This window comes from Polistes canadensis, unplaced genomic scaffold (genome assembly GCF_001313835.1).
Source record: "Polistes canadensis isolate GaletaPanama2010 unplaced genomic scaffold, ASM131383v1 scaffold_230, whole genome shotgun sequence".
Lineage (NCBI taxonomy): Eukaryota > Metazoa > Arthropoda > Insecta > Hymenoptera > Vespidae > Polistes > Polistes canadensis.
In genome coordinates, this window is record NW_014569777.1 from 100,392 (window position 1) to 112,466 (window position 12,075).

Sequence of the window (12,075 nt, forward strand, 5' to 3'; positions counted from 1 at the left end):
TATATATATATATACATACATACATAAGTATATAGATAATTTAACGAATAATTATCTTATATCTAATTGTAACAACGTCTTTGCAAACCAAATCAGAAGTACAGAGATTAATCCCACATAGTTAAAATTGTTTCATAAACATGTGATTATAAAAGAGAAAAATTTTACAATTATTCATAATTAATTAATGTCGCAGTGTCAACACTTAATACGTTGTCGTTATGGCTGTTGCTATTGTTTTATGCCCGATACCAAAATGATTTCATCGATTTTACAATAATAAAATCTTGATCAATCGATTGATTTAGTTGCAAATCATTTCAAATAACATTAGACATCCAAAGTAAAAAATATTATCTCATGATTTTAAGAAAAAATTATCACAGATTAGCACTATTTAGAAGGAAGACAGCGAATGTTATTTTGTTTTTCTTTTTTCTTTCTTTAGCGATTATCGTTTTTCCAAAAAGAAAATTACATCTACATTTTTTAACTAAATGCAGAGCATCATCGTATTGGCCGATGAACAGCCGGTGGTTTTGTAGTATGCGGTGGTACCTGTAAAAATATCATTTAATCAAATTAAGTAATAACGTTTGATTTGTTGATGTTTGATAAAATAAAGCAAAAAGATTTGGTTTGAAAAAAAAAATATATGTTGTTTTATGTTACCATTGCACCAACACGAGATAAATAGCGATTTCTGATACTAATGTCGGATTGGGGTTGCAAAATATCATCTACCGATAAATCCGAAGTAGATTCGGGCGACAATAGTTTCTTTCTTTCCAAGCTTTCGGGAGTATGACGAATTTCTTCGTATTTTTCGCGTTGTCCTGGTGTCATGTTCAAGTAGCCACCGGTTGTTGCCAAGTCCGAGACCCAAATTGCAGCCGCAGTTATCAAGGATACTACAATGAAATCAATGAAATTGAATAAGATTAAATTCATTCATAAATATTATAAAATAAGCAAGTTAAAAAGAAACTAAATAATAAACGTGCAATCAACAAATTAAGGTATATGTATTATATTAACTATTGTATTCATTCTTAAGTTTTTGATCAAGAATGGCTATAAATAAAATAATATATAATATTTATAAAAACTTACTCCAAAGCCATCCAAGGAAAAAAATTTCAAGCATCATGTAACCGCCTCTATCAACAATAATTCCAGCTAAAATGGAAACTATAGCCAAACCTAAATTCTGTACAGCCTGGGCCCTAAGTAAAAGAATAAAAACGATTTGATATACATACATATACAATTTAAATTTTCCAAGTTAATACATTCTAAGCACTTATCACTTACATGCCATAAGCAGTCCCTAATTGATATTCAGGCGTAACGAGAGATATCAGAGGCCATAAGCTGCTAGCAAGTATGGAATATGCAAGTCCCATGAGTATCATACATACATATGGATTCACATATGTAAACGCTAATAGCACATGTGCTACCATAGTCACGCATATGCTAAGAAAAACCCAAAATACATTTTTTCCAATTCTGTCTATTAAATAACCCAAAAGAGGAGAAGCAATCGCTGATATTGTATAAATCAAAGAATTAACGGTATTTGCACTTGAAGGATCATAGTCGTACTTCCTTTCGAAGAATACTCTGAAAAGAAAGATATAAACCATAGTTTCCTTAAATCTATTATATATCATACAATTTTTCTATTTAAAATAATAACACTTACTTTCCTAATGCTATGAAAGGAAAGATTGTTACATAATAAGCGATGCAAACGAGAGTGATTAACCAAAATATAGGCTTGAAGTCTCTAACATCTTTTAAACTAACAATTTCTGGTTCTTGTCCTTCTCCACGCCTTAACAATCTTTCAGCATATTTATCCATTAGACCCAAAACGCAAGCGCATATCATAGAACCCACACAAGTAATAGAAGCAAGAAATAAAACTACGCCGATACATTCTGGGCCGGTATAATACTGAGATACATATTTGTAAATTGGTTCCATTACTAAAAAGTTAACGGTAGATCCTATACGAGAAAAGCTCAATTGTAATCCGAATACCATATTCAATTCCTTTCCTTTAAACCAAAGTACAGCATAACTGTTTTGAGCTACCGCCAATGATTCCGCGCCTATGCTGTCAAATTCAATACATAAAATAATATTATAATATTCTCGCATATTATTTTTATAATTAGTAATATATTATTTACATTAACAACTTACCCAAAAACAAATCTTCCAACCATCATTAACCAGAATGCATTGATCATAGCACCGGTAGCAAAGATTAATTGTCCGATCAGAGTAAGTCCCATATAAATAACAGTACCCAAACGAATACCGAAAACGCTGTCCAACAAGTATCCCCCGACGAAGCAAAGAATTACATTGGGCCAGGAATAAATAGAATAGAGTAAAACAAATTTACTGGTTGACATTTGCAAGTCAGTCTTGAAATTATCCTGCAAAGCTCCAGGATTGTCAAAACAAAAATATGAGCCTGAAACATACGAGGCATTAAAAATATTGAATTAAAAAATCATTCTGAAAATAATCCTTATCCCCTGTAAAGAAAAAAAAAATCATTTAAAAAATATTCTTTTTTAATCAATTGACCAGCTGCAAGCATTTCTATATAAATAAAATATAAATAAAAAGAAGAGTGGTATCAAATGTTAGATTCTGATATGAAAATATGTCGATAAGAGAATAAAATTGCATATACAAGTAGAATTTTATCACGATATTTGCTATGCGTGTGTTTGACGAGGTCATTCATAAAATTAAAATATTTCTTAGAATATAGGTCATTAGAATGAAAGGAATTCTATGAATTTCTATGGAATTTCATTATGCCGTCGACAAGTATCTACATATATATATATATATATATTTATGAATATATATATACATATATATGTGCATCTATATTATGTATGTATAATAGAGGCACGTTTACAATTTATGTTTGTGCATATATATGTGCGCATATGTATATGTGTAGATAATTTTTATAAGAAATGATTATAGGAGTGTACATTGATTTTTTGTGTGGAATTAAAGTTCCACAATATAATCTACTGTCCATACGTCAAACTTTGTTCTCTTATAAAAAAAAGAAAATATGTACTATGTAAATGCATGTACACTTGTCTAAACAAAAAATAAGCAATTAAGGACTTATCCACGTTACAAAGTTAAAGTAAGTAAAAATAACAAAATAAACTTGTTCTTTGAACCGCATCCGGAAGCTGATAAACGAAAAGGAACCTTATAACGAAACAAAAGAAAAGCAAGGGAAAAGAAAAAAATGTCTATGATGGGAGATACTAATAGAAAAAAAAAATAATAGAAAGTTTATATGTATATATATATATATATATATATATATATATANAAAAGTGGAGAGAAGAAAATTCTCGATAGAAGGGGGAGGAGGAGGAGGACCGTTATGACGTAAACTGTTAAACCGAGCAGCACGATGCCTGGAAGTTGGAAAGAAGTAGAAGGCGGAAGAGGGAGGAGGGAGGAGTATTATAAATGGGGTGGGATAAAAGGAGGCACACGACGCTTGGACAAGCAAAGGAGGTGGATGAAGAAGAGAAGGAATAGGAGGAAGAGGAGCAGGATGAGGAGGAAGAGGAGGAGGGAAACGCGACGGACCGGATGATGAATTAGCCGAGGTGACCTCTCGCGCGAAATCTCTCTTGCTAGCTCTCGCCGTAGGCAGCTCCCGTGATGTCGACCCCGAGATGATGGATCGTCTCGCGTCACGGAGCCATTCATCACCTCCATCTATCAGCCACCCCTTCACCTTGCTTTAGAAAGCGAGCATTCGACGGCTATCTACTCGCTACGGATAGTGATTAATGTTGATCGGAGCGCACCCTGTTATTCGACCTCTCTCTCTCTCTCTCTATATATATATATATATATATATATATATATTTATTTATCTAATCGTAAAAGGATTGAAGTCAATTTTCTATGTCATGTAAACGTACGAATATTATTTGCTTTCTTTTCTATGATTCTTTTGTTTCATTTCGTAAAAAGAAAAAAAACGTAGTAAACAATGGATAATTTGTAATGATCGAGGGCAACAAAAATTGTATTACATATTTAATAAAAATATCTTACCGAAACCAACTAGGCACATTAACGTTAATCCAACAAATCTGTAAGGTAATTTTTTTGGGCTACAAAATCCTTGCAAAGCAATTTCATCCTCCGAACGATTTGTCATAGAATTAATTGACTGGTCCGTAGTTGTTTCCACGATTCCACCCTCCATTTCTATTTGATTCTATTTCTCACTGTTTAGTCGATATCGTCGAAAGTTTACTCGTCAAATGAAATATATTCTTTTTGTTTTTCAATATAAATAGTTATTTATTTATATGATATTCTTCATGATATAATTAAAACAAAACCAAGAAAATATGATGAAGAATTCTACAGGTGTTGTTTTGTTGGCTCGATTACGATTTTGCGCTTCTTGCACAAGCCCAATTTGTCATCACAGAAGTTATGAACTTTGAACGCATTTATTAATCACAATTTGTAATTTTAACACAATGCAATGGGCCGACCGTTAGCCGTCACTATATTAAATCAAAGTTATTCATTCGATTATATGCTTATTCCTCGTTTTTTTGAACTTATTAAACGAGATAACCCTGTCAAAGTTAGCATCATCCTCTGTCACTCTTCTGTCAAATACTACTCGCGCATTATACACGAGTGAACCATCTGTTCGCAGCTAACGCCAACCAATCAGCTATTAGTTAAGAAATAGATGATTTAGAAAAAAAACTACAGTAGCGCCAAATTATTCGAATGCACTTATTGGTCCATCGAACGGACCAATCTACTATCGTCGATTAAATTATTCATTACTAGATACCAATATTGAGTAATTTTTAATTTTATAAGTGATTAATTCTAAATTAATTATTTCTATTTAACTCAGTTTCATTTCTAATTTTCGAAAATAAATATAAAAAATTTTGCGCTAAACAATCTTAGTAAAATGCAACAAGTAAGCAATAAAGTTAGACAGTTAAGATCCCTATATAACCGTTATTTGGTAAATATTAATATATGATAAGTTTAGATGTTTTCTGTTTTACCGTATCTAAAAGCAGTACTCTACTACATACAATACTAGATTGTAAGCAAAAAAAGATAATAATTAAAACAAAATATCTATATTAGATTTCTAATTGTTGTTTGTTTTTAAATGTATATAAAATTTAATTACACATACACTTTGTGTACACTACTTGCTATTAAAAGTTACTAGAAAATAAGAAAGTTTCAAATATATTGAAATTCTAGTAACATAACTAAGCCGATATCGGTAATAGTAGTGCTCTACCTTTATCTTACCGACTGAGATCTGATAGTAAGAAACTAATATATGCAACTTATTGCTCACTAAAAGCTCATTGTTAATCCATAATTATATGCCCTAAATATTAATTATTTCACAAGTTATTGATAATTAAATAGGTGCTAATTTTAACCCCCCATGCAAACTAATCCTTTAATATATTCAATAAAAATTATTTAATACATTGTTGTTTTTGTATTTGCATTAGAATTAATTCTATTCTAAAAAAAAATAAGATGAAAATTAATTTTAAACAAGTTTGGATTACTCCCTGGTATCTGAAAATACATAAAAGCTATTAAAAAACATTATAAAGTAATTAGTTTCTGTATATTAAATAGTTAAATGGAACCAAGGAGAGAAAGGAACATTAAAATAACACTTCGCACTTTTACTATAGAGTAATATAATCGAATTAAAATAAAAATAATACTAAAAATGCAATGCATTTCTTTGCAATATTTTTATTTACTTTATTCATTATATTGGAATTTTATATGAGACATTTTAAAGACTAAATTGCAATAGTGCGAAGTGCTAGTTATAATACTTAAAACAAAGTATCAATTCATCAAAGGTTTTGCGGATTTGATATCGACTCTATCAAGTTCGAGATAGAATCGAAATAGAAATGAATTTCTTAAATGATTGCAAATCCCTTTAAATCATGATACAACGAGCAAAGGATTTGATAGTGCATAATAGGTTCAATCGATTAGATCAAATATCTATTGAGGCATTCGAGTAAATGTAACTGTACGATTTGTATTGTAAAATGCGCTTAGAAAAAGCCTCGCAGCAGAGTTTAGGGCATGAAGAAAGAAGAGGCATTATGCCGAAGAGGCCCCCACAAATTTGTGGTATCAAGTGGGCAACTACACAGACTATTGAGTTATTTTCAAAGGTTCAACAGCAAGTTCGAACTCTTCTAAAATAGCTCTCTAGTCATATTTTATATTTTATTATATTACTGTTTTGCTCGTCATTAATTTGTAGTTTTAATTGGAGATGATGGACCATTCCATTTCCTTGAGACACCAAATTTGTGTTCCTCAAAATCGTCAAAAAGATGCATATGTGTTAGTTAGAGTCAAAAATATTAAAATTTTCGTAATATTAAATTTTGAAGCTTCATTAACGTTCGGTGAATATTAAAGTAATTTCTCTTTTCTTGTTTCGTCTTTAAGATTTTTTACTGTGATCGTATTTTATTAAATTTGTAATTTTTCTTTTCCATATAATGCAATTTAAAAGTAGTTCATAATAATTAACAGATATTATTTTTTTTAGTAACTTAATATTTGTACTTTTCCCTTTTTTTATATATATTTTATGTAAATGTAAAATCACGCGTTTAAATTGAATTTTATTGCAACGGTTAATAGAGATCTGATAGAAGTAAATAGAAAATTCAATTGAAAAGTGCATCTGAGAATTATGTCAGGCTATTATATCACTTGATTGTATGATTAATATAGTTTTTTTCTTGTTACAGGTGATCATCGTTGGATTTATCATCAAACCTTCTGGATTATTTTTTATTTGATTTTCTTAAATTGCTTCATTTTAAAATGTGTATATATATATATATATGCATTTCTGAAGGCGCACACACACATGTTTATACACTAAAAATTAAATAGAATTTATAATAAAAAAGAAAGAATACTGTATTCTTTGATAATATTGTATATATTAATACGTTATTAATATATATAAAAATTATTATAAACAGCTAATAAATAATTTAGTAAAATTTGAGAAATGTGCTGATCTAGAAGTTAGTTAAAGAAAGAAAGAAACCTGAGTAATTGAGTAAGATATCCTTCCACTGCACTATCAAATCCTTAGCTCGTTCAAGCACCCATTTCTCCCTCATCCCTCCATCCTCATTATTAGAATCTATGACTCTCGACTGGACATACAACAATCAATTCAAAGAATGTTTATAGATCGTCTACATCTTCTATTCCAATATACCCTAATCGATATTTCCAAATGGTATATACTTCAACATTTAAGTACAGACGTTATATAATAAGGCACCATAATAATATTTAATTACACGACATATCGATCTACTGGCTTGTAATTTAAAGTCATTTCTTCATTCTAAATCGAATAGTATATTCAGAAACATTGAAGGTCTATAATTGCATAAACTGTGGAACCTATTAATTTATCTTTGTCTTCTATAATCTTCAATCAGTTATGTATGATGAAAGCCATTAATTAAGCGGATTGTCTTGTAATTAAAAATTCCTTAAAGGAATATCAAATTTTCTTACTGAATTATATTGTAGGATCTAGATGATCACAGATGACGTTTCAGTTATAGTTCGATATTAAGTAATTGTAAAAACTAAAGATAAGATAGTCACGTTGAACATGAATGAATACGATGTAGAAAAACCAATGTTACGTCGGATCGAACCAAATTTTCATTTAAAAGTAAGCCTATCAATTATTTATTATATGGGAACTTGGCCACCTCAAGGAAAATATCGTTCATTGTATATCATTTGTACGATATGCAGTTTCACGTTTATGTTAGGTATTTTTTTGTTAACCGAAATAGCTAATATTATATTGAGTTTGAACGATGTAGGAAGATTAGTTGCTGGAGCAACTCTTCTTATGACTAATTGTACTCATGCATATAAGGTTCGTTTGAAAAAAAAAAAATATACAACATCGTGGTGTTTTTAATTACAGGGTGATTCACCCAAGTGTATATATTGCTTAAATTAATTGTAAATAGTTTATTATTCGCGATACCATACAATTTATGTTTGAAACATTTCTTCAAATAAGAAACAGTTTACAAATAATTTAAGTTCTACATTTAAACGAATCATCCTGTATAATGAAGAAAATTATTTATTATAGATAATAATAATTCTTCATCGGCAAAAACGTATACGAAATCTTTTAAATATAATAAAAAATGATATATTTGCACGAAACGATATTAATTACGGAGATACGGTAACTCGTTATACTTGGCAAGGAATTTTTCATCATATAGCTTATCAAAGTTTTGGTACAGTGGCTGTACTATGTTGGGGTTTTACACCCATTGCAGATCTTATTGCTGGAAGATCAAGAAGATTACCAATGGAAGGTTGGTATCCTTACAACGTGACTGTTACTCCAGCTTTTGAAATCACTTCATTACATCAGGCAGTGGCTATCTTCGTTGCTTGTTTTCATAATGTAGCTATGGATACTTTAGTTACTGGGCTTATAACTGTTGCATGTTGTCAACTTTCAATATTGTGTCAGACCGTAGCTTCGATAAAAAATTATCAAGAAGAAAAACAAATTAATATTGTAAAAAACGTGAACGATTGTTTTGATGAACAAAAAATTCTTTACGATGTTCCGTACGAAATGTTAAAGAAATGCGTTATTCATAATAACATTATATTCAGGTTTGTGCGTTAACTAATTTTATTTAACAAAAATTATATTTTAATTATATTAACCATTTGCGAAAGAGTATCTGCAAATAATTATCCAAATCTGTTTAGCTTTGCGAACGCGAAGTATACAACAGCTAGTGTACATCTATCTTTCTAAGCGATAAAATACGCATCGGTATAGTATACTAAACAGCATTACGTTTCCTTTAAAAAGAAATCAAAAATTTGGACAACTATTTGTCGACACTCGTCCGCAAAAATACGATTTAATTATTAATGTTACATATATTTCTCTCATATTATATATGCAGTTTCATTAAAGAGATACAGAATATTTTTGGTACAATGATCCTCTTACAATTTTTCGTCAATTGTATCATCATCTGTTTGATAGCTTTTAACATTTCGCAGGTACATTTTTTATTTTATCCGAATAATCGTCGATATTATTATAATAATATTATGATTTGAATTGATTAATCGATTACAGATGAGAGTATATATTCCAGCTATTCTTTTTGGTATGCTCATGTATATGTGTTGCATGACTTATCAAATTTTTATATACTGTTGGCACGGTAATGAGTTGCAATTACATGCAAGTATCATTTTGTATTATTTATTTACCGTTGATAATTTAAAATTTAGAGTTTTATAAAAAATTATAAATATAATTACAGAATATGTATGTTAGTAGAGCAGCTTATTGCAACGATTGGTGGAATGCGAATAATCGTTTTAAATATGCATTACAAATAATAATAATCAGAGCTCAACGACCTCTTACATTATGCGCCGGGAAGGTTTTCACGTTATCTTTGAATACTTTTGTTAACGTAAATATTTATATAATGAACTAGACATTTTATCATTCTAACTTTTTTTTAGTCCTTTGCGCTTATTAGGCATCACTATTAATCACTTTATCGCTATTATCTTTTAAAATCGTCTTGAGGTAATATTTCATTTAATTTATTGTGATAAAAACATATCAAATCAATTAAAAAATAATTTTTTTACAAAATTATTTTAATACATTTATATAATACGTATGTGTAATACATATATGTACACTTCCATAAAAAAAATACATGATCAAACGATGATTAACGAATGATTATACTGCAAAGGGCTAAATTTGTTTTGTATTGTAATCTTTTATATAAATTTTTATTATTGTTCAATTACAGATCTTGCGAATGTCTTATTCCATTTTCACGGTACTGCAAAATGCAACGGCTGATTAAAATATCAAAGTTAGAGATATACCAATATATTCATAAATACGATCACAATATATTTAAATATCAAAAATATCTGTTTTTCTTTTATTCCAAAAAATTTGTGAAGTTATACTTCTTCTGGCGCGTTTGTTTTACTTCTTTTGATTTTTAACTGATAGATAAAAAAATATATTCAATTGTTTAAAGCCGTTCTACCATAATGGCTATTCCTTGACCCCCACCAATACACGCTGAACCAATACCTAATTTACCAGCTTTTCTACGCCTGTAATAAAAAGATAAATAAAATATGATAAAAATATTTTAAATAAGGTATAAAAATAAGATCATTTTATATATATGTATAGTTTTACTTACCTAAGTTCGTGTATCAAATGAGCAGTAATCCTGCTACCAGATGCAGCCAATGGATGACCAAGCGCTATTGCACCACCATTAACATTTAATTTGTTAATATCTAATTGAAGCTCTTTGATACAGGCCAAAGTTTGTGCACCGAACGCCTCGTTAATCTTCGAATAGATAATATATACAATTAGAAGAACTTTGTTTTTCAATATAATAACAAGATAAATAACAGTCCAATTATATTCAATCTTACCTCAACAAGCTCGATGTCGTTCAATGTTTTACCTGTAGTTTTTAGTAAATTACGTATAGCTGGGGCTGGTCCAATTCCCATAATACTGGGATCAACACCAACGACACTGTATCCTACCAAACGTGCCAATGGTACTAATTTTTCTTCTTTGACAGCTTCTTCGCTAGCAAGAATCAATGCTCCTGCCCCATCACAGACACCCTGAAGATTATGAAAAGAATTATTTTTACGATGTCGTTTATAAAACATTAATTAAACTATTGAAGTATCTTTTACAGATGCAGAACCAGCAGTGACAAGTCCATCCTTTTGAAACACTGGATTCAATTTTGTCAAAGATTCTTTTGTCGTTTTAGGTCTTGGATGTTCATCTACAGAAACTGTTACATCTTGTTTCTTTACTTTTACCGTAACTGGGGCAAGTTCTTCTTTAAAATAACCAGCATCGTTTGCTAGAATAATATTTTGTTTGAGTAACATCAACAATTATTTATTTATACAAAATATTATTATAGAAATCTTACCGACTTTCCATAATTGTTGACTCCTCAAAGCGAATTTATCGACTTCTTCTCGGGTTAAATTATACTTTGCCCCAAGCTTTTCAGCGGTTAGACCCATAGGTAATTTACAATAGCTATCATATAATCCAGCCCAAAGAGCATCCTCGAACTCATGTTTTTGACCTAATACTGTTCCATATCGAATACCTCTTACAACAAATGGAACTTGGCTCATATTCTCACTACCTCCAGCTACAACGATTCTTGATTCGCCTGATATAATATTCTGAAAAGTATTAGCAAAAATTACTATACATTTAAGTATTTTTATATATGACAATATATAATATGATTCATCAACAAGTAATAATAATAATAATAATAATAGTTTATTGTAAAAAATCAACCTGTGCTGCATTCACAATAGTTTGAAATCCAGTACCACATAATCTATTTATTCCAAGTGCAGGTCTTTCCAATGGTATGCCACTTTGTAGTAAAACGTGACGTGGTAAAAGGGCACCATCTGCGGACGATAACTATAATTTACATTTAATAATTAATTGTATAATAAACACAAGAGAGAGAAAGAGAGAGTATACTATAATAAATATTTTTTATTAACGAATATACGTAATAATAAATATGTACCGTTAATACTTGTCCAAAAATAACACTATCAATTTTTTCCGGCTTTATTCCTGCTGATTGCATCGCAGCATTAGTTGCAACAACAGCTAATTCAGTAGCACTTTTATTCGTAAAAATTCCACCCATTGTTCCAAATGGGGTACGCTTTGCAGCAACAATAAAGATACCTGAAAACAAAAGAAAAGTAAAAAATAAATAGTTCAGCTAATAGCATTGAATGAATATCATTATTTATATTATAAACAATTAATATTATATTTATATA

General features: G+C 29.8%; 3 protein-coding genes across 5 annotated transcripts in view; 1 reads left to right on the forward strand and 2 right to left on the reverse strand.

Annotated features, from left to right (window-relative positions):
• Positions 1-37: 37 nt before the first annotated feature.
• Positions 38-4,753, reverse strand: LOC106790333 (major facilitator superfamily domain-containing protein 1-like). Of its 2 annotated transcripts, none has more exons than XM_014755145.1 (7): positions 4,132-4,753; positions 2,215-2,491; positions 1,709-2,125; positions 1,315-1,626; positions 1,114-1,226; positions 673-911; positions 38-558 (listed from the first exon to the last, which is right to left on the reverse strand). In XM_014755145.1, the coding sequence occupies exons 1-7, from the start codon at positions 4,283-4,285 to the stop codon at positions 508-510; spliced, it is 1,563 nt and encodes a 520-aa protein (XP_014610631.1). In that variant the 5' UTR covers positions 4,286-4,753; the 3' UTR covers positions 38-507. The 2 variants fall into 2 exon arrangements, with proteins under 2 accessions (XP_014610631.1, XP_014610632.1); XM_014755146.1 differs by having other exon boundaries at positions 451-558; positions 745-911.
• Positions 4,754-7,774: 3,021 nt separating this feature from the next.
• LOC106790318 (odorant receptor Or1-like) lies at positions 7,775-9,476 on the forward strand. Its single transcript, XM_014755117.1, has 2 exons — positions 7,775-8,050; positions 8,276-9,476. Exons 1-2 carry the CDS (start codon positions 7,775-7,777, stop codon positions 8,831-8,833), a joined length of 834 nt encoding a protein of 277 aa, XP_014610603.1. The 3' UTR covers positions 8,834-9,476.
• Positions 9,477-9,948: 472 nt separating this feature from the next.
• LOC106790332 (3-ketoacyl-CoA thiolase, mitochondrial) overlaps positions 9,949-12,075 on the reverse strand; it is a 3,045-nt gene continuing 918 nt past the window's right edge. For both annotated transcript variants that reach the window (XM_014755142.1, XM_014755143.1), the window contains exons 2-8: positions 11,811-11,977; positions 11,567-11,698; positions 11,181-11,445; positions 10,933-11,108; positions 10,657-10,857; positions 10,413-10,567; positions 9,949-10,320 (exon numbers count right to left, since the gene is read on the reverse strand). In XM_014755142.1, the coding sequence (XP_014610628.1) occupies positions 10,236-10,320; positions 10,413-10,567; positions 10,657-10,857; positions 10,933-11,108; positions 11,181-11,445; positions 11,567-11,698; positions 11,811-11,977 (1,181 nt within the window). In that variant the 3' untranslated portion in view covers positions 9,949-10,235. The remainder of the gene's footprint in view (positions 10,321-10,412; positions 10,568-10,656; positions 10,858-10,932; positions 11,109-11,180; positions 11,446-11,566; positions 11,699-11,810; positions 11,978-12,075) is intronic.

Bases quoted from the DNA above. Each gene is read 5' to 3' on its own strand.
- LOC106790318 (XM_014755117.1), top strand. From the start codon at position 7,775: ATGAATGAATACGATGTAGAAAAACCAATGTTACGTCGGATCGAACCA. The intron at 8,051-8,275 runs GTTCGTTTGAAA...TATTTATTATAG, and splicing joins ATTGTACTCATGCATATAAG to ATAATAATAATTCTTCATCG.
- LOC106790333 (XM_014755145.1), bottom strand. From the start codon at position 4,285: ATGGAGGGTGGAATCGTGGAAACAACTACGGACCAGTCAATTAATTCT. The intron at 2,126-2,214 runs GTAAGTTGTTAA...TGAATTTGACAG, and splicing joins GTTGGAAGATTTGTTTTTGG to CATAGGCGCGGAATCATTGG. The intron at 912-1,113 runs GTAAGTTTTTAT...ATTTCATTGTAG, and splicing joins TTTCCTTGGATGGCTTTGGA to TATCCTTGATAACTGCGGCT.